The 20,054-nt window shown below is 40.8% G+C and overlaps 1 protein-coding gene and 1 long non-coding RNA gene across 2 annotated transcripts; both read right to left on the bottom strand.

Annotated features, from left to right (window-relative positions):
• Positions 1-8,834: 8,834 nt before the first annotated feature.
• Positions 8,835-11,979, bottom strand: LOC309702280 (G2/M phase-specific E3 ubiquitin-protein ligase-like). Its single transcript, XM_082526879.1, has 7 exons — positions 11,907-11,979; positions 11,214-11,707; positions 10,722-11,032; positions 10,558-10,610; positions 9,900-10,072; positions 9,504-9,718; positions 8,835-9,212 (listed from the first exon to the last, which is right to left on the bottom strand). Exons 1-7 carry the CDS (start codon positions 11,967-11,969, stop codon positions 8,953-8,955), a joined length of 1,569 nt encoding a protein of 522 aa, XP_082383005.1. The 5' UTR covers positions 11,970-11,979; the 3' UTR covers positions 8,835-8,952.
• A 13-nt stretch (positions 11,980-11,992) lies between these two features.
• Positions 11,993-14,046, bottom strand: LOC309702493. Its single transcript, XR_014275554.1, has 3 exons — positions 13,673-14,046; positions 12,286-12,498; positions 11,993-12,042 (listed from the first exon to the last, which is right to left on the bottom strand). It is a non-coding gene; the product is annotated as an uncharacterized lncRNA (long non-coding RNA).
• Between the last annotated feature and the right edge of the window lie 6,008 nt (positions 14,047-20,054).

Genomic DNA, 20,054 nt, shown 5'->3' on the forward strand with positions numbered 1-20,054 from the left:
TCTGAATGTTTTAGACCAATTCTGAATCACTAGAAGGTCAGTAGATAAGAACATTAGATTATTAGGGTTAGGAAGAGAGGTGTTTTGGTTTTCTGTCTCTTACAGAGAAAGGAACAGACACCAGACGAGGTCACAGAGATGCGAGGATCCTCCGTAGCAGAGTCAGACACAGTGACTGCCGAGACATCAACTGGGTCCAAGGGTCATGGCGTTTGGGCTCCAGCTAGTCACCACAAAAGGATGGATCCCATAAATACAGCAATAACCATGAAGGGGTTGGCGGAAATCCGGGAACACCAGACCAACGAAGTTCGAGAGGCTTTTGGGCAAAAAGGGGACACCTTCCTGTTCCTTTTTCTGGAGAATACACAGATCGTTGTTTGAAATCGGAGCAGAATAATCCCCTGATCTGTGTTACAACTGAAGGGTTGTCTAACCCCTAAGGTTGAAGAATTAAGAGCAGAGGATCACCCAACTGGACGAGACGACACTGGTAGCTGCAGCAATAAAATAAAGGTTAAGAGCTCTTCGGACAGAGGTTCTAGTCTACGTCTGAATGGTATAAGGGAACACCAAATAAAGCTGTGGGAGAACAGGGGAGTGTCATCTGGACCTGCTATCCTTGTAGTAATAGTTTGTCTTGCACCTGACTTGCGCAAACACAGAGGTCATCCCACATATGGTTCGCCCCTCAGGGGGACAAAGGACCTCAGGAGTGAGAAGAGATGAACCCGGCCACACTGGGCTACAGGGTGTTTGTGAGGTCATTATTCTAATGACCTCATCAGGGGGAATTGTAAAATTATGATATTATTTTATGCCATGTTATACCCCTAATTAAAGATTGTGAATTATTATGTAGTTTTAGTTTGCATTATTCTCCTGAATTAGAAGAAGCTGATAACTATTGCATTAGTTAAACTGATTTGCATTACATTAAATTGCTGACTTGTTGTGAATGAATGATATTGTTTTATGATGCATTATATTGCTGAGTTATAAGAAATACTGTTCGCAGAAGGTTATTGTCTAATTTGTCTGAGTAGAAGAGAACATGCTGGAGTTTTCTGCCCCATTTCAGCAGGAGCAGATAAACAGGGAGCCAAGGTCGTAGCTTAGGCGCTGTGTGAGAGAGAGCATGTGAATGTTTAGGCTTTTTATGATAAGGTGGAGGCACCAGAGGTTATAAAAGTTTGAGCAATGCTCCACCATTTTGAGATTTTGAGGCTGTCTGCATCAGTGTCCATCTCCCACGTGTGTGATCATTAAAATCATCATTTGACTCAACCCGACCGGACCAGTGTTGTTATTGTGGTTTTTTCTCTTGTCTCCATCCCCAATATTTTGAACCTTAACAATACATATTTATGCCATTTGCTAAGACAGGAGGCAGCAATCATAATTTTCCCAGCGTTAGGACCTTTGGTGGACATGGAGACTCCGCAGTACCTTTCTGATTTGTTGGTTTGGGATTTTTGAGAAATGCAGATGGTGGACGAGACGAAAGCTGTTTTTTTATTATTCTCTTCTAAGTCCAAGTCTGTGAGGAGATCTTGCAGACTCTGCTTTATTTGCTCTTCATTCTCTGAGTTATTTTGCAGGACGATCTGAAAACAGTTACAGATCTGGTCAAAGTGTTGCACCTGATTATATAGTTGTTTTTAATAGAAAGTTGATCAACATGTTTGTTTCGCTGCTTGACTTGTTTAACTATGCAGGACCATTGGATGCTTTTGATTTAGACATTTTAAGATAGGGGGTGAAACAAGTCACAAAAATCTATTTAATTTTAAATCAATAAGCAAAAATCCATCTTTGTTCTCACTAATTTATAATTAAATTTGCTAATTGACCTTTTTTTTTCTATTTTGCTATGCCGGGCTGTCAAAACACGCTGAATTTAGAGTCTTTGAGCTTAACAGATCCAGCAGCTACACAGTGACAGCATCATATACGCCTTGAAGACTGTAAGCATCTCCAATAATGAGTCTGTTAGACATTATTTAGAACTAACAAATTCTGAAGCAAGTCTCCAGCTCTCCTGCAGTCTCTGTGTTTGGTGGAGAAGTATAGCTAGAAGCATATGTTGAAGTATAAGGTACAGTATGGATTTTCTTTGGATTTCTCAGTAAAAAAGCACTTTGCATTATACTTTCCTAAAAACTGGAAGTTTGTCAGATTGACTGAAAATGTGAGAAGAGTTATCTTACCATGTCGAGCACACAGGAGAAGGGACTTCGCCTGGGAAGCTGAGTCGAATACAACTTTAAAGGCCTGGGATATCTTCTCATTAACAAACCCAAAACAAAAGGATTAGGGAAGATTTCTTCTGGAGAAAAGGGGATGTTGTTGATTTTGCCCAGAAACAACATGCTGTGAAGGATCTGTTGAGTGAAAACATATTTGCTTATTGTTAGTAGTGATAAACAGGACTGTCTTAAAAGTGTCAAAGGTAACACACCTCATCCACCAAGTGTTGACTTCCCGGAGTCATGTAAGAGCCCCGAACCATCCTCTTGGTAATCTTGTAGGCATTAGTTTTGAACCTCCTTTGAGAAATTGTTGTCTTCTAAAATGATAATGATCGAGCAGTTAGGGATTTAAAAACACAGGAGATCTGATAACTTTGGCTACAGCAGAGTCTGCAGACATACCTATTTTGCTCTTGGTCGGCCTATTTTAAACATGAGAGACAACATAGTTAGTGAAATGTTGATAACATACAATGACTATCATTGGTGGCTGAAAAGATGCCAGGTAACAAGTGAAAAGCTGCTACTTACCATCGCCACAGTCTAAGAATGAAACAGGAAACACTGAGCGAGTTGCCTCCATCTTAAAGCTGTTGATCATGTGATTTAAAGGAAAGCCACACCCAGCTCTTTCCTGGAATTTTACTCGACTGTAGAAAACTGCTCCATTTGCCCCGCCCACCCATGATCTTTAATATCTGCCAAAAACAACCTTTTGGTTGTCAGTAACCAGCCGATCGTTTTCGCGATTAAAAAGTGGCTTTTTGCGGCGGCGTTCCCACCGCGAGCAGAACTCCGGCTCAAAAACCGCTGTTTTTGAACACTTTTATTTACTTAAGCATTTTAATGGGCTTACTTTGAAACAAAGTGCGATTGAATGATTATTGTTATGTGTTGCCTTGAATTCGGCTATGCTGTCTGTTAGACAGCTGTTTTCCTTTATTGTTGTTTTTGTATTGTTTGTAGCGAACGCTACTGGACTGTATAGATTAAGCTACGTAGCCAAGATAATTAATAATTTAACTGTTGTACATTGGTTGATGATGATTTGCATTGTTACATAGGCTTGCAGAAAAATATATTTGTTTACCGGTAAACTGAATCGAACTTGATGTGCTAATGGACGTTTTTCTGACCTACAGGTCAGGTTTTGTTCCCTCCCTTTGAATTAATCTTCTTCATATTGAAGTGGCGAGCCGGTAGGACCATTCTTTGTTTCCCCTCTTTCCCCCACTTAGCCGTCTTTGGATTACGGACATATTTCCCCATTTGTATGAAGCTGGACTCTAAGGAGGAATACCTTAAAAGTGAACTTTAAAAAGAAGAGGACCAAAAAGGACTTTTGCACAGAAAGATCACAGCATTGATTTATTATTTAATTGTTGGCATTTATGTTGTGTGTTGTGTTAATTATTTTGTTCCATTTCCCCTTTCCTCCATTTATTCAATATATTTTTGGTACAAGATATTGCAGTCTTTGGTCTCATCATTCACACCATCTAGGCTCCATAAAGAACTATTTCTTCTGCGCGTCAGTCAGTAAACTCATCCATTGAAATAAACTAGTCCTTAAATAACTTTGAGTTACACAGTGGCAAATGTAATAGAGAAAGACACAGGGCCACCTGAAATCTGTCGTCCTATCTGATTCAAAACCAACATGTAGGAGAATCTGGAATCTTTGATTTTGAGTTAAAAATAAAATATGGATAAAATGCAGAAATGTTTTTACTAACATGTACTAACAGAGACTTGGAGGAGAGAGACCTAATGTTTAATAATCCACATTTCACTGTTTTACTCTTTGGTTCAGATGTGGATACTGTATTGTTCTTTCTTTGTGATTGTTTATGTTTAAGTTGTTTGTTGCTGGTTTTTAGTTTGTTTTTGTCTGTTTGGAAGCTGACACAGTCTCTATGGAGATGGGTTTTTGGGGGGTAGCAGGAGGAGAGAAGCTGCAGAGAGGCGTGTAAGACTGCAACTCTGCTTCCTGGTCCCAACTCTGGATAGTCATATTTTGGGGGGTTTAATAAACTACTACTGCATGATGTAAAGCTGAAGTATGACACAGCTTTATGAACCTCCTGTTATCCTGGTAGACGAGTACAGCAATAAATCTTTTACTTGAACATCTTCTGGCTGCAATAAGCTTTGAAATGTGACCATGAAGTTAGAGACACACTGACTGAAACCCACAGCTGTGACTGTGGATCACATCCACACACAGTGTAGCTGCTGTCTCTGTGTGAGGTCTGTGTATATATGTACATATTTATGCTTATATTCATATTCTCTTATTCCCCTTTATTTGATATCCTAATTCTGTGCTGTGTAAAAGTTTGTCGGTGTTCTGCTGCTACAAACTGGATTTCCTGGAGGATAAACATGAGGGATTCATAAAGTTCTATCTCTCTGTTAAAATCCCCCAAAATAAATGAAATGTGAATTTCAGGCAGACGTGTTTTTAAAAGAGTCTCTTTAATGGAAAAATGTGTTTTTAAAACCAGCCAATAGGAGCGTCTGTGGATATCAGCTGAGGCTGAACTCAGGAACACCATCACATATAAATACACAGAATTAAATCACTAGATAAAAGACGTCATTAAATAAGGATCAAATCAACATGTCAGAGGTCAAAGGTCAGTCAGAAGAGGTGTGGTTAAACACTGGCAGTGCAGCGACCTAATGCAGTTTGGTTACCGCCACGGGAAAAGCCCTATGAGGTGCCGTAAGGGACATTATTACTGAAACGCTCTCACACACACTACTGAAATGCTCTCACACACACTACTGAAACGCTCTCACACACACTACTGAAACACTCTCACACACACTACTGAAACGCTCTCACACACACTACTGAAACGCTCTCACACACACTACTGAAACGCTCTCACACACACTACTGAAATGCTCTCACACACACTACTGAAACGCTCTCACACACACTACTGAAACACTCTCACACACACTACTGAAACGCTCTCACACACACTACTGAAACGCTCTCACACACACTACTGAAACGCTCTCACACACACTACTGAAACGCTCTCACACACACTACTGAAATGCTCTCACACACACTACTGAAATGCTCTCACACACACTACTGAAACGCTCTCACACACACTACTGAAATTTTACCTCTCACACACACTACTGAAACGCTCTCACACACACTACTGAAACGCTCTCACACACACTACTGAAACGCTCTCACACACACTACTGAAACGCTCTCACACACACTACTGAAACGCTCTCACACACACTACTGAAATTTTACCTCTCACACACACTACTGAAACGCTCTCACACACACTACTGAAACGCTCTCACACACACTACTGAAACGCTCTCACACACACTACTGAAACGCTCTCACACACACTACTGAAATTTTACCTCTCACACACACTACTGAAACGCTCTCACACACACTACTGAAACGCTCTCACACACACTACTGAAACGCTCTCACACACACTACTGAAACGCTCTCACACACACTACTGAAACGCTCTCACACACACTACTGAAACGCTCTCACACACACTACTGAAACGCTCTCACACACACTACTGAAACGCTCTCACACACACTACTGAAATTTTACCTCTCACACACACTACTGAAACGCTCTCACACACACTACTGAAACGCTCTCACACACACAACTGAAACGCTCTCACACACACTACTGAAATGCTCTCACACACACTACTGAAACGCTCTCACACACACTACTGAAACGCTCTCACACACACTACTGAAACGCTCTCACACACACTACTGAAATTTTACCTCTCACACACACAACTGAAACGCTCTCACACAAACTACTGAAACGCTCTCACACACACTACTGAATCGCTCTCACACACACTACTGAATCGCTCTCACACACACTAATGAAAACCAAGAGGATTTCAATTGAACAGGAAGGCATTTTAGCTGCAGAGGAAGGTGAGGAAAAACAAATAACACGTTAATGCACAGCTAACACCGCGGTGACGTCGACAACAGTCTGTTAGAGGTATAATTGAAAAATATTTTGCCTTCATCAGTGACTATCCAAACATTGTTGTAGGGTAGCAGCCTATTGCAACAAGTCGGGGCATCCTGGCTATGCTAGCTGCCCGTATAATCTGGAAAGACTGTGTCTGACAGTACCTCATCTACAATGAAATTACATCAGATCCTTGTCATTTTTTACATACTTTCTTTGTTTTTTGAGGTGAGAACCAATGAAGAAGATGTTGAAAGATTTTTTACTTGTGCTCTGCAATGTATTGGGGCGCTCCAAAATGAAAATTCGGACAATATCAGACAAGAGCGGCTTTATAGAGAGCTAGATGATCATACACGAACTCTATCAGAATTTCTTGCTGCTGTATCTCGATATGATCCCAATAATAGGGTTGCCACCAACCTACTACAATCCTTGTATAGATGCTTTTGCAGCTTGCTACATGAATATGATGCTAGACAGAGATCTGCTTATGTGACCCACAGATTGTTACCCCCAACCACCTTGAGTGGTCATCCAGGTCGGCCACGATACACTATATCTGCTGAACAGATTTCTCACTTTGTTTCCATTGGTATGACATGGCAGAGAATTGCATCATGCTTTGGAATAAGTCGAAGAACCCTGTACAGACACAGACAAACTTTGGGAGTTGAGCCATTAAGCTATGTGGATATTTCAAATCAAGAACTGAATGGCCTTGTGACGGATATCCTACAGAACACTCCAAATGCAGGGGAAGTATACATTCTTGGAAGTCTGAGATCTCGTGGCTTAAGAGTTCAACGTTGGAGGGTCAGACAAAGTCTACAGGAAGTGGATCCTATTGGACGTGCATTTAGACGTCGTCATGCGATAAGGCGAAGGATCTATAGTGTTCAGGCCCCCAACCACTTATGGTAAGTTCACTGGTTTGAAACAAATGATCAGGCCTTGTGTTTAAAAGTATTAACACAATACATCAAAATTAATGGTCCTTCATTCAAAACATTACTGAAGTTAATCTATATGATCAGCATAAGATAATAATAATAAAAAAATAACAATAACCAAAAAAACTGAAATTGATATAAGTATGTTAAATATTTGGGGGATTCATAGTACATCAATTTAGATGTTGTCTAATGTATATACTGTTGAGTTGTTTAATCCTTTATTTTACATCACAATTTTAATCTCTAACATCAATTGTGCCAGGTAAACGTAGTGTGGAAAAAGACATTTTATGCCACTGTGTGTATGTGTGTGCACGTGTGTGTGTGTGTGTGTGTGAGAGAGACAGAGGTGTGCTGTTGTTGAAGTAAATGTACAAAATGAAACCTCTAGTTTTTGTTTAAGTACAGAGTCAGGAATTCACTACTAAATAATATGAACAAACATGTGGAACTGTAGTAATGCTTTCTGATCTCTCAACAGGCATTTTGACGGCAACCACAAATTGATTAGATGGCGCTTGGTCCTGCATGGCTGTGTTGATGGCTTCAGCCGAACTATCATATACTTACGTTGCTTATCCAATAACAGAGCCTCAAGTGTCTTGTCATTATTTTTGGAAGGAATACAAAACTTTGGTTTGCCCTTAAGGGTCAGGTGTGATCATGGTATGGAAAATATACAGGTTGCTCGTTTTATGTTACAGAGAAGAGGAGTAGGCAGTGTTATTACAGGTGTTTCAGTACATAACCAAAGAATTGAAAGACTGTGGGCAGAACTCAACAGAGTTGTATCAAGACACTTTATAAATATCTTTAACTTTATGGAAGAACAGGGTATGTTGGATTCACTGAATGAGCTACATCTTTTTTGTCTGCATTATGTTTATTTGCCAAGGATTGAAAGAGCATTAACAGAATTTGTCAATCAGTGGAACAACCATGGTCTCTCTACACAAGGAGGACAGACCCCTCTTCAGCTGTGGCATACAGGTGTCACAAACAATGTGGGAATCCTGTCGTTTATAAATGACATTTTTCATGTTGATAACTATTATGGCGTTGATGAAGAAGGGCCATTACCAGAACTTCAAACAAACAATAATGTCAATATTCCAGCTATTGACATCAACATAAATGAGACTGCAATGAACATAATTCAACAAGTGACTCCATTAGAAAATGATGGAAATCATGGAATAGATGTGTTTTCTTCACTTTTACACCTTCTACATTAAATAAAATATTTTGCAAAAAATAAAAAAAAGATATATAAAAAAAACATTTCAGAAAACATATGTGATCGAAACTAACATATTGAAACCATTTTCTTTAAAATGATAAAATGACAGCTCTTTTGTCAAACAGAAACTGACACAGGCAGAAGAATAAACAGACACAAAGACAACCAAATCAAAAACCGATGGACATACACATGAAATGAGTAAAGTGACACAAATTTTGTATATTCAAACTCAACAATCTAAATTAACTTCTGACGTGCTGTTAAACAATTGGTATCTACCTGTATGAATCCTGAAGAACAATCACTTCTTGTCAAATTGATGTCTTAAAACATATGTGATCGAAACTACATCTTAAAACATCAATTTGACTGAAGCAGGTAAATTTGGAAATATTAAAACCTTAACAAGTTAATACTCAATACTCACTTTGAATCAAAAGAGAGACCAATACAAAAGAGAAACACGCAAACTCCTCCAGCATAATGTGTTCATACCCTGCCAAAGCCGTAAGTGTTACCTAATGCAAAATCAAACTTCTCCTTGAACAGCTGGTATGAAACATGCAGTGGCAGCCTAATGCAGTTAACACACGTGTTGGCAAGAGGGAAAATTGGTGTAGAAGAGAAGTCATCGTCTCCTCTATGAATGAACTCAATCGAGGGTGTTGGGGAAAAGCCAATAGGTGGCACCGCAGTTGCTCCAGTTGCAAAGGCCAATATCTTCTGTAATTTGGAAGGTCCTTCTTCTTCTGCATAAAACAGAGAAGGAAAAAAGTGTTAAAAGGTTATTTCATTTGGCCAACATAAATTGTCAGTGAGTACAAATCTAAAGCAAGAATCTTAATGACTGTTATTGCAATGACTATAGAGCATGCTTTTCATCTTTCAATAGTCTCAAAGAACTATGTAAAAATGTTACTACAACCAAGAGGGTAATGTGGTGTTATTGTTATATGAGTATGTTATTTAAAATAAAGATTTCAGAAATGCTAACCTATAAATCGTTACATCTATTTATTGTGCACTAAAGTGACAATTACCTTCTGCATCTTGGAGATAGTCTCTCCAGAAGGTAACAACTGTCTCCTCAGCAGCTCTTCTGTTGCTTCCTTCTGGAGATAGATGAATGTTGAAAAGATCATCCACCTGGTCAGCAGTCAGCATATGTGGCTCATAGCAGAACAGAGGGCGAAAACTGTCTGGATGCCTCCTCATTTTCTCGAGAACCCCAAGAGTTTTCAGACCTTCACAAAATCTGGATAAACAGCACAAAGAAATTTTATTCAATAATTCTGCAATTTCATGCTTCTAAGTTAATTGTATATTATCAATTTGGCACAATCAGTTATACTAGGTTATTAACTGGCCATTTTGATTAATAGGTAAGATTTTTATCACATTTTAATTAATCTGAAAAACACAGAATACCAAAATACCTTTGAAATGGACCTTGAACCCTGTGGATGACCTGAAACATGACAATATCATGTACCAGCAGATCCCTGTCTCTTAGTGAACGCATAGGCCTCAGGCATCCTGCATTGGCCAAGTAATCAAGCAGAGGTTCTTTTGACTTTTCAAGGTCCTCAAGGGTTGTACTTTGAGATATCTAGCATCACAAAGAGCAGAGGAAGGGCTTGTTATGGAAGTTACTCAGTAGTCTTATAACCTATTAGAAGGAACCCAGCCACCAGTGGTCTACACAATCACAATATGCCCGCGCGTACATTGGAAGTCAAATGACTACACATATTTTTTTAATATGTTTACAATGTGCTTAAAAAAATGATAAAATATACTCTTTCGTCTACCCTTATCTACTGAATCTTAGTTTAATATAGCAGCAAAATATAAAAACTTGGCATTCAGCAATGGCCAGACTGATCCGGATAAACATTCCCTGCAAAAGAAAACTGGAACACAAACTATTTTCAATTCACTATAAGATTTATAAAATAAACATATAGAGACCTTTCGGACTTTTTCAAAGAGTTCCAGGTCAGCTATGTCTTCCAGGGCTGGATTTGCTGAATTTCCAACCAGAAGGGAAAATACTGTTGGTGACAGAAAGTTAGGTGGTGGACCACCATGTACCAAGCTCACTGCAATGGCTCTCCCAGAGATGTAGTACCAGTCCCCTCTGAGAGCTGCAAAGCAACAGAATAAAAGGAAAAGCAAAATTGTCAGTAATGTTGCCTGTAAAAATAAATATCAGTTAAACAGTTCCCACTATTAATCTTAGAAAAATAGGTAATTACCAGTACTGTCAAGAGCCAAGTTCTTGCAGTTTTCTTTCCCCTCAAACATGGCTGACCTGGCAATGGTGTCCATCAATAGTCTCAAGAATTCCCTCCTTGGCCCACCTAAATCAACCCCTTCCTCATTTTTCCCCATATCATCTGAGAATTTCACACAGATCATCAAGTTGGGATCATAAGATAGCCTTTGAAAACCACGCAAGGCTCCCTCCCACACAGCAGAGCGATTTATATTAAATTTGCACTGCTGTTTTGTGCTAATTTTGCTTGATAGTTCCAGCAGTATCTCTTGAACAGGGACTTTTTCTGCACTAAAAAAAGAAAATAAAACAGAAAATAAAATATATCAGCCATGTAGTCATGTTACAGAATTTGAGAATATGTGTCACACTGATCATAGAGAGTTAAAGCTTTAAAGGTTTATATTGATTTGACAATTCTGGAAAGCCCAAATTATGTCTCAAACTCAAATTCTGTATGTTTGTTACTCACATCTGATTCTCCAAGCTCGCAATTATAGCTTGATTTAAATCCTCATCATCTGAAGAATCGCCAGAAAGCGATGCCACGAGAGTTAAATATGAAGAATAATCTTCATCATTAACGCTCATGGCAGGGATGTCTTCACTTCTTGCATTGAAATCTCTGCTGTGACTGCTTGTGCTAGGTTTGTCATCACTTCTTGCCATGTAGCCTTCATCACAAATGCTGTTCCCATCACTTCCTTGCTTTGCTCGTTGCCTTTTACCAACACTCCTTCGAATACAGTTGGTCCCAGTATCATCTTCTTCATCACTGCTAGTGCCAGGGTTATCACCTTTAACATGACTTCTTAACCTTGTAGTGACTTGGCTGCTCATGTCTTGTTGGATTTTTGAACTATCAACTTCAAAACAATCATTGTCACTGTCCTTATCAGTTGCACAACTGCTTAATGCTGATTTGGAGCTGATGTGGGAAGGATCTTTGTCTTCATCTGATTCACTCTTCAACAGAAAAAGACCAAAAACATATATCAAAAGCAAGTAATTATAGCTTATCTTAAAAAGATTAAAATAAGAAATATCCATATTGATTGCTCCCAAACACTTGTTTTAAATAAATATATTCTATTTTGTTAGAAGCCCAATTGTTGACATGTTTTTTCCCAAATCATGATTACTTTTCATTCTTTTAGTAACTTACTAAAAGTGTCCTTGATGGCCTTACATAGAGGGCTTTGGTTTTAAAAACCTTTAGGATCAGCATCCCATTCAGCTCCTGAACAACTTGGAGCTTTGGAGACACCAGCTTATTGCCACAAGCCATTAGAAACTCGAGGCTACAAAAAATAAATAGGGACAACAGCAATTGCTAATTAGTTAAATATTTTAAGTATTAGTTAAATATTTTATTATATATTGTTCTGTTTGTGTGTATGCTTTTATGACTTAAATTCTACTGGTATAGTCATATGTTTTTATAATGATGAATGATATTTTAAACTTCTTTACTTTGGTATATTATCTTTAAGTACAAGTCATTACATGAATACACACAGTAACAATAAACAATAGTATTTTACCTGACATCCTCTGGAAGGCGTTCACCAAAGCTTTCCTTGAGGTGTTTCACGACAGTTTGGTTGTCCCAGGTCTTCTGGAATTCAAAAGCACTGAGGATGTGCCCATGTTTGTGTAACCATAATTTTGAACCTTGTTTGCACACTACTCCCCATGATGGAGTTGGAAGTAGTATAACATCTTTGTTGAAATGGTCATGCTGCTGGGCCATAGCTCTGAAATATAAATATTAGATACCATAAACAACAGCAAGTGATAACTAATAATACTGAGATGCAGACAGCAGAACACTATCCAAACCCCTACACAGAATGCTTTCATAGACAAAATTGTTGTAGTTAGGCAAACATAAGGGTTAATTTTATATACTTTTTTTTATACTTTTCCGAGAATACGTGCTTCTTTTGTGGTTCGGACTCCTTCTGACATTTCTTTGGAGGTGGAGGAAAACCAAAGTAATTGCTTAAAGGAGCTTCTTCGACATCTTTAAGAGTTCTAAACAAATGTCTGTCCTCCTCCAGAAAATCCTATGTACGCAAACACGCGTTGCAACTTCTTATCTTGTGCGTGTCTTTTGTTTTGACAGCGAATGCGCACCTGCGGACCACTTATGTGCAGCCCTGGTTATTTAGCTTGTCATATTGCAGCCACAGAAATTATTTTGTCCATGAAACCATAAAGCTGCACTTTCTTTTTGCCTTATAGTCTGATTTGTCATAACTTTTCCGTTTTGTGGTAAGTTTTTCTTTGGCTGTCACTTCTTCACCCTGACCTGTCTTATTTGGCTCAGCAGAACTAAAATATAAATCCTGCTGTTTTTACACACACACACACACACACACACACACACACACACACACACACACACACACACACACACACATAACGCTCAGCGATTCTCTGCGCAATCAACCTCTCACATGTTTAAGCTGCGGGAGATTTCACTTGTCATGTTTGCATAGTAAGCTAACGATTGATAAGACGATGTCAGAGGAATTGGTGCGCAAATTATCATCACTCACCAATCAGTGCTGTCGCTCTCTATACACAGTTGCATAACACATAATTGCAAAGTGAAAGCAAAAAACAAGCGCAAATTCAAACGCGATTTCAATATGTCACATATTGACAGTGGCTCACCGATGCCAATGACATAATTACCCAGCTACATTTCCGAAAGAATGCAAAAGCATAGACATATATTTTTCCTTCCTACGATAGCCCGACGGGCAGGGCAGAGATAGATTTTGGTAGCCTGGAAAAATCGCTAGCCCCGGGACGTCGGGCTAGCGATTTTGCGAGCCCTGCAGTATATTATTAAATATCAGACTATTACATATGGCCCCATTTCAGGCAAGTGAATACAAACTCATTAAACTTTGTAACTACCTTTTTCTTCTGGTGCCTGATGTCCAGCTGCCGAAGCATTGCCGAGTTTGATAACGTGGTGCAGGTGCACATTCTCTCCTGACTGTAGATGTCGCTGGCATGGGCAAGCTGCTACGTTGACGTGAGGGAAAGAGGGATGTTAAGTGACTATCCAGTCCGTCCACACTGGTACTTGCAACAGGTTGCTGCCCCACGACTGTGGCATTTGACAAAGTTCTGATGGTCTCTGCTGAGGATAATATACTGTTGAGTAATGCGGCTGCTTCACTTAGGCTACTAGCAGGTTGCTGAGTAGACATCTGTGTAGTGGTTTGAAGTGTACCACTTTTTCCTTCACTTTCCTGGTCTGGACACAACTTCCTGTTCATCTAAAACTCCTTCCTGTTCAACTGAAATGCCTTCCTGTTTAACTGAAACGCCCTTCTATTTAACTGAAATGCCTTCTTGTTCAACTGAAACGCCTTCCTGTTTAACTGAAATGCCTTGGATTTTCAGTAGTGTGTGTGAGAGCGTTTCAGTAGTGTGTGTGAGAGCGTTTCAGTAGTGTGTGTGAGAGCGTTTCAGTAGTGTGTGTGAGAGCATTTCAGTAGTGTGTGTGAGAGCATTTCAGTAGTGTGTGTGAGAGGTAAAATTTCAGTAGTGTGTGTGAGAGCGTTTCAGTAGTGTGTGTGAGAGCGTTTCAGTAGTGTGTGTGAGAGCGTTTCAGTTGTGTGTGTGAGAGGTAAAATTTCAGTAGTGTGTGTGAGAGCGTTTCAGTAGTGTGTGTGAGAGCGTTTCAGTAGTGTGTGTGAGAGGTAAAATTTCAGTAGTGTGTGTGAGAGCGTTTCAGTAGTGTGTGTGAGAGCGTTTCAGTAGTGTGTGTGAGAGCGTTTCAGTAGTGTGTGTGAGAGGTAAAATTTCAGTAGTGTGTGTGAGAGCGTTTCAGTAGTGTGTGTGAGAGCGTTTCAGTAGTGTGTGTGAGAGCATTTCAGTAGTGTGTGTGAGAGCGTTTCAGTTGTGTGTGTGAGAGCGTTTCAGTTGTGTGTGTGAGAGCGTTTCAGTAGTGTGTGTGAGAGCGTTTCAGTAGTGTGTGTGAGAGCGTTTCAGTAGTGTGTGTGAGAGCATTTCAGTAGTGTGTGTGAGAGCGTTTCAGTTGTGTATGTGAGAGGTAAAATTTCAGTAGTGTGTGTGAGAGCGTTTCAGTAGTGTGTGTGAGAGCGTTTCAGTAGTGTGTGTGAGAGCGTTTCAGTAGTGTGTGTGAGAGGTAAAATTTCAGTAGTGTGTGTGAGAGCGTTTCAGTAGTGTGTGTGAGAGCGTTTCAGTAGTGTGTGTGAGAGCGTTTCAGTAGTGTGTGTGAGAGCGTTTCAGTAGTGTGTGTGAGAGCATTTCAGTAGTGTGTGTGAGAGCGTTTCAGTTGTGTGTGTGAGAGCGTTTCAGTTGTGTGTGTGAGAGCGTTTCAGTTGTGTGTGTGAGAGCGTTTCAGTAGTGTGTGTGAGAGCGTTTCAGTAGTGTGTGTGAGAGCATTTCAGTAGTGTGTGTGAGAGCGTTTCAGTAGTGTGTGTGAGAGCATTTCAGTAGTGTGTGTGAGAGCGTTTCAGTTGTGTGTGTGAGAGCGTTTCAGTAGTGTGTGTGAGAGGTAAAATTTCAGTAGTGTGTGTGAGAGCGTTTCAGTAGTGTGTGTGAGAGCATTTCAGTAGTGTGTGTGAGAGCGTTTCAGTTGTGTGTGTGAGAGCGTTTCAGTAGTGTGTGTGAGAGGTAAAATTTCAGTAGTGTGTGTGAGAGCGTTTCAGTAGTGTGTGTGAGAGCATTTCAGTAATAATGTCCCTTACGGCACCTCATAAAGCCCCGCCCCCTCTGAGCCTCCGCTGTGTCCTCAGCACATCCAGGAGCAGCAGGTCAGAGGGGGCGGGGCCATGTCAGGACTTATTTTAAGTAAAATTTAAAGTGGAGCGACGGCAGGAGTCACACAGCAGTAACCAGCTCTGTCTGCCAGGGTCAAAGGTCAAACAAGTCCTGCAGCTGACCCACACACAGACTTACACTGATCCACAGAGAGTGATGAATCCACACATCACTCGGCTGGAGGAAGCTGGGTTTTCTTAGATTATAATATTATTTTATGCCATGTTATACCCCTAATTAAAGATTGTGAATTATTATGTAGTTTTAGTTTGCATTATTCTCCTGAATTAGAAGAAGCTGATAACTATTGCATTAGTTAAACTGATGTGCATTATATTAAACTGCTGATTTATTGTGAATGAATGATATTGTTTTATGATGCATTATATTGCTGAGTTATAAGAAATACTGTTTGCAGAAAGTCATCGCCTTATTTGTCTGATTAGAAGAGAACATGCTGGAGTTTTCTGCCCCATCTCAGCAGGAGCAGATAAACGGGGAGCCAAGGTCGTAGCTTAGGCGCTGTGTGAGAGAAAGCATGTGAATGTTTAGGCTTTTATGATAAGGTGGAGGCACCAGAGGCTATAAGAGTTTGAGCAATACTCCACCATTTTGAGATCAGAGGCTGTCTGCATCAGTGTCCATCTCCCACGTGTGTGATCATTAAAATCATCGTTTGACTCAACCCGACCGGACCAGTGTTGTTATTGTGGTTTTTCTCTTGTCTCCATCCCCAATATTTTGAACTCGTAACATTTTCCACACCGTCCAATCAGAAACTAGTGTTGACGCTGAGACCCGTCTCTGTAACAGGAAGTCCATGAACAGGCAGACCCTCTGCAGCAGGCTGACCTGTGACCTCTGAGACAGAGGGAGGAGTTTGTGTCAGCAGGGGGCGCTGCAGCATCGCCTGAGAGCTTTAAGAACAACAGCAATAAACAGGAAGTGAAAGTCACACTTCTGTTGGTGTGCGTTATCAGCAGACCCCACCCTCTGCAGGAAGCTGAGATAAGAAGCAGCCAATCACAGAGCAGAGAGCATGTGACTTCCTGTTCCTGCTGTTACTGTGACAACAGCTCCTGGGACAGAGAGCAGCTTTCTAAAGAGGAAAGATGCTGCTGTCACCCCCGGGTGTCATGTGACCCGCCTGATGTACCGATTTAAGACTGTAAGAACAATAATAACAACATGTTTTAGTCAGGTGATCCATGCAGAGCAGATCCATGTGACCAAACACAGCTGGATCACATGTTTCCTCTCCTGGAAACAGAAAGCCTTCATGTATAAAGGCTCATGTACCCACTGAGCCCTGCTCTCAGATCTGTGAGGCTTTAACAAACAACAGTTTAAAGTCATGTTTAGCATCTTCTGTCAGTGTGGAAGGTCACACACTTTCCTGAGTGTTGAACCCTGAACTACTAGCTGTTCATGTCAGCCTGGACATAAATACAGACCTGCCTGCTGTCATAGACCCCAGCACTCACATGTTACTTATAAGTGACTCATATGTATGCATGTATATATTGTGTATGTTGTGCTATTTCTTACTTAGTGTGTTGTGTCTTTGTTCCTGTTTGTGCTGCAGCACTGTAACCTAAATAATTTCCCCTGGGGATCAAAAAAGTATTCTGATTGTGATTAAATGAAAGCAGTCAGAGCAGAGGACGGTGATGTAAGGAATGGGATTTTAATCAGCCAGTCTCCTTTAACTCTCAGCATCACAAAGTAATGTGGTAACATCTGGACTGATGTGTTTACTGTCAGCTAGTTTAAATGCTGTAGGCTGCAGCCGTTGCTCTAACACTATAACTGTAACAGGGCTCAGTGCTGCTTCTAACAGTCTGAGCTGCTTCAGGCTTTATTTGTGAGGAGCACAGCAGCTTACAAACACGTGGCTGGGCCTGGACCCAAAGGAGTGTTTGTTAAAGCCTGCAGTGAATCCAGCAGCAGAATGATGGAAATGCAACACAGCAATGATGAAGAGGAGCAGCATTAAAGCCAAAGTCCAGTTCATACAGTTAGGTCCATAAATCAAATAAGGGAAAATAAAATGTTGTTGGATGCACCTGTCTGCTCCCTTAATGCTCTCTGGTCACTATGGTAACGCGTAAACATTTCTTTCAAAATAAGACACACGACTACAACACGGGAAAGACCCAGGGAAACGAAGTTAACGATAAAAACCCTGAAAACCATTGTTGGATTTATATTTTATCATTGTCATTGTTATTGGGGAATATCTAACCATATATGCTTAGAGGTGTAGAACCAATTGTGTAATGATAGTAGTCTTTAAAGACTTTGTGTGACTCCAGAGTGTTCTGGCATTCACACCCACGTCCTGGGATCATGGGAGAGGTGCTACCTTCTTATTGTTTTGTGGTAGGATGTCTGTTTTAGTCTAAGTGCCTTTTGTTTAGATGAACTGCTGGACTTCCAGACCAGCAGGTTTAGGGAAGTCGTTTATGAGGTCACACTCTGACTCCACACACACACACACACACACACACACACACACACACACACACACACACACACACACACACACACACACACACCTACATAACATACAGACTGGTACCTTTGTTCACGTGTATGTTAATGAACCTATGTATATTCATGTAACCTCAATAAAAGAGCAGTGTTACGAGGGAACGGACGAGAGCGACTGTGGTCAAGCGAAGGAACGGCATTGGTCCAGGTCTCTCCCGTGCACGAGAAACATAAAGAACTACTCGTGTCTTGGGTGAACCCATTGTGAGATCTAGCCCCACGCTATCATGTGATTTCCTGTGATCAAATGTCCCAGGATGTGAGTGGGCGTTAAGACGTCCATGTCCCTCTTCAAGCAACTTAAAGAAGTCCAGACGCTTTTCTTTCCAAGCTCCTTCAACAACATCATTCATAGAACAGCTTCCAGCTTCTTTTGCTCGGCTACAGTTTGGATGGATTTGCATTTAAAGATGCAACAAGACTAAAATGGTTAGGGTCAGGAGGTCAAAGGTCAGAGCTCCTGTGGGTCTGAGGGCGGCCTCACGCTGGAGAAGGATGAAGGAGTCTGACCTGAGCCAGTGTTTGACATGAACACATCAGCACTGCTGTCAGTGAGCCTAACGACAGCCGTTAGCATCATTTCAGTGTTTCAGTCATAAAAACACTTCCTGTCTCTGTGGTGGTTACAGTGACATCATGCAGTTTGTGCTTTGACCTCCAGAGGGCGACAAATCAGCACAGACAGAGAGCTCCATTCAAACTTTGCTGCCATCAGGAATAATTCTTCAAATATAATCATCAGTGTTTGAGCAGTTATGATATCAGGGACAATCTAGACATGTGTGACAATACTGAACATGTCACATGACACACCTCAAACATCATGTGATCCACTCTCAGTCTGCACTTTCATTCATGACTTCAACAGGTTGAAATGAGCTTTGAAGAAACATTCAGTGAAATAAATCTTTCATGGATTCATGTGAGCAGCAGATGAACTTTGTACCAACAACATCTTCAATAACAGAGTCTGAATGAAGCTCAGGTGTTGATGCTGCTCACTGATTGGACGCTTGCTTTCAGCTCTGCTCTCAGTCTTTACTGCACAGGTGAAGGTAGAAAGTGTGACTGGATCTATAGACTGGAAACAGAGAAACATGCTGAACATTTGAAGCTTTGCAGCAGAAATGTTCATGTTACAAATACAGCAGAGCTGATCTGGGATCAGTGTGTTCACACCTGCAGCTACAACAAGGTTTCATGTCTCCACACGTCAGCATGTGAACTTTACTCTGACTCAGTCTGAGCAGTCAGACGGCATATTTTTAAAGTTAACACATCAGCACACACAGAGCTGAGCCCCTCCCACCTGTGCTGAGTTTCAGGTGGAGCCCCGCCTCCTTCCAGGAAGCAGCTCACCTGTGTGTCCCTGTTTAGTGTCCAGGTGTGGAGTGGAGCTTGTTGTTGGTGTGTGAAGAAACTGTAAGTTTGCTTTGTTTCCTCCTTTAACAGTTTGTCTTTAGGAACTTTACTGTTTGTTCAGCTCGTGTTTGATTTCTTCACACAACAAACTGTGTGTGTTTGTATTTCCGGTCTCTCCATTAAAGTCAGTGTGTAATGTTTCCTGGCTAACATCAGCTGTGTGCAGCTTAGTTCAGCACAAATCTGCCGCTCCATAGTTCACGGTAACGGACTCACAGCTGGACCAACGAGGCCGAGTGTGTCCGCCACTCTGAGCTACGTTCGTGTTTGTGTACTTGTAGTTTGTACTTTGAGTTCACTCAGAGCCCACAGAGGACGCAGCGTACGTGATGACGTCACAGCCCTTTACCTCCTTTACTCTCACTGTGATTAATAATTACACACGAGACACCTGCAGAGCTCTGACGCTAAGCTAGCACACAGCATGCTAACACTAAGCTAACACTAAGCTAACACTAAGAGTTCTTACAGACACGAGTTAAAAAGTTGCTTTTAGTGTGTGATCAGAGTCCAGGACTGAGAGCAG

Source organism: Aulonocara stuartgranti (assembly GCF_965226115.1).
Source record: "Aulonocara stuartgranti genome assembly, chromosome: 3".
NCBI lineage: Eukaryota > Metazoa > Chordata > Actinopteri > Cichliformes > Cichlidae > Aulonocara > Aulonocara stuartgranti.

Excerpts from the sequence above, each read along its gene's own strand:
- LOC309702280 (XM_082526879.1), bottom strand. The coding sequence starts at position 11,969 with ATGCTGATCCTAAAGGTTTTTAAAACCAAAGCCCTCTATGTAAGGCCA. Across the intron at positions 10,611-10,721 it reads CTTGGCTCTTGACAGTACTG|CTCTCAGAGGGGACTGGTAC; the intron begins GTAATTACCTAT and ends GTTGCTTTGCAG. Across the intron at positions 10,073-10,557 it reads GAGCCATTGCAGTGAGCTTG|ATATCTCAAAGTACAACCCT; the intron begins GTACATGGTGGT and ends TTGTGATGCTAG.